Raw genomic sequence first — 1,908 nt, 5'->3', positions numbered from 1 at the left:
GGAGGAGAAGGTCAGGAAGAAGTAGAAATAAACTTTTCTACCCATGTTTTAGGTCAGTGCGTGGTAATGTGATGGCTGGTGGACTGCCGATTGTTAATCAGTTTAATGGTTGATTGATTAGCTGAATATCTAGTCAATCATTTAGTCAGTCAGACAGTCAGTTAGTTCCAGCTTCAGTCAGTCAATAAGTCAGTTAAAGTAGAAATTTATATCTTTATATCAGTTCGCTGTTTACAAGTTCCTGACACTTTTATATTTGCCTTGGGCCAAACGGTTTTGGAAAGAATGATATGAACACTTACATAGCGCCTATCCTCCGTCAGAGACCAAATTCTAAGCGGAGTCATTTGCACAACAGGCTGCCTACCTGGCTGGAGCCGACTGATAGCCTCCGTTGGGCTCTCATCATTCGTTTCCTGTGTCATTCAATGAGGTTTCAGTCACGCACTCACTCACACAGATATTAACATTTTACGTGTATGACCGTTTGTGTTTTTTTACCCGCCATATAGGCAGCCATACTGCGTTTTCGGGGGTGTGCGTGTTGAGTATGTTCTCGTTTCCATAACCCGCCGAACGCTGACATGGATTATAAGATCTTTAACGTACGTCTTTGATCTTCTATGTGCATAAACACACGAAGGGGGTTCAGACACTAACGGATCTGCACAATAGTTGACCTGGGACATGGGGAAAATCTCCACCTTTAACCCACCAGATGTGGCGGGGATCGAACTCAGGAAACTCGGACTAGAATCCCGTGCTCTAATCACTTGACCACTGCACCCGTCCCACATACTGGTGATTGCTGTGGAGAGAGTTGGAGATAAAATAGTTTGGTTAGGTTTTTCCATCATCTCGTTTTTGTTTTTTTTTAGTTCGAGATGAAAAAAGTTGGTTTTGTTTTTCCATCACATCGTTTCAGTTTGTTTTTGTTTGTTTGTTTTTTTGTTGTTGTTTTTTCTGTTTGTTTGTTGTTGTTGTTGTTTGGGAGGAAGGGGAATTCAACTACTCTTCTCCAGGTGCCAGTTGCATTGCTTGGTTCTAACTTTTTAACAGTTACACGTGATTAAATACCCACGTTGACCGAACTACGCCATTGGTCAGTTCCATACAACACACAGTTAGTAGAGGGTTACGACCATAGTAGGCTTTTCCGTCCGGGCAATGCAACTGGCTCCAGGAGACTACATGTGTCTCCGCATCAGAGTGCAACATTTTCCATGCTCTTCTGTGTTTGTCTGACAGTGAACAGTAAAAGCGGATGTATTTACATTCAAGGTCTGACCAGTGCCCTGGTGTCTGTGTGTGAATATGATTATCTGCTTCCTTCCTTTTCTTATTTTCTGTTTTTATTCATTTAAAACAGATGTGCTTAGCGTATGGATCAGTTCGCACTGTTTGACCGCCTCCTTGAAACTTCAAACTGAAACCGAAACCTGCACACCGTAGCGACGAACTGATCAGAAATTTGCAGTTCATGCGAACAAGATGATGCGTGTGGTTCGTTTCCAACGGTGACGAAGAGAGAGGAATGGAGAGAAAATAAAGATTGTAAAAAAAAAGACAATGGTGAGTCGCTGGGTGGTAGGGACAAGACGTAACGTGTGTGTCGACGCGAGGTCGGAGGTCAAGGACGGTGAGTGACCATGAGTCACCAGTGGTCCAGGAGGAACTCTCACCGAGCCTCGTCCAGAAGGAAACGGAGACGTCGTTCTGTGAGGAGTAACTCGTCCTTTGGGGGCTTTCCCGAGTAAGATTTCCGTGGGGAACATTCCCCATCTGTCTGTCTGTCTGTCTGTCTCTCTCTCTCTCTCTCTCTCCCTGTGTGTGAGTGCGTGTGTGTGTGTGTTTGTGACTATTCTATGTTCATTTTCGTATGCGTTTATTTTATTAATACCATGCGTG

At 44.0% G+C, this 1,908-nt stretch overlaps 1 protein-coding gene across 1 annotated transcript in view; it reads left to right on the top strand.

Annotated features, from left to right (window-relative positions):
• The first annotated feature begins 1,458 nt into the window (after positions 1-1,458).
• The window catches only part of LOC143291531 (transmembrane channel-like protein 1), a 40,639-nt gene continuing 40,189 nt past the window's right edge, over positions 1,459-1,908 (top strand). The window contains exon 1 of the mRNA XM_076601434.1: positions 1,459-1,753. Within this exon, the coding sequence (XP_076457549.1) occupies positions 1,650-1,753 (104 nt within the window). The 5' untranslated portion in view covers positions 1,459-1,649. The remainder of the gene's footprint in view (positions 1,754-1,908) is intronic.

This window comes from Babylonia areolata, chromosome 1, assembly GCF_041734735.1.
Source record: "Babylonia areolata isolate BAREFJ2019XMU chromosome 1, ASM4173473v1, whole genome shotgun sequence".
In the NCBI taxonomy this organism is placed as follows: domain Eukaryota; kingdom Metazoa; phylum Mollusca; class Gastropoda; order Neogastropoda; family Buccinidae; genus Babylonia; species Babylonia areolata.
The sequence above is the reverse complement of the archived record's forward strand: the minus strand, read 5'-3'. Positions and strand labels throughout refer to the sequence as shown.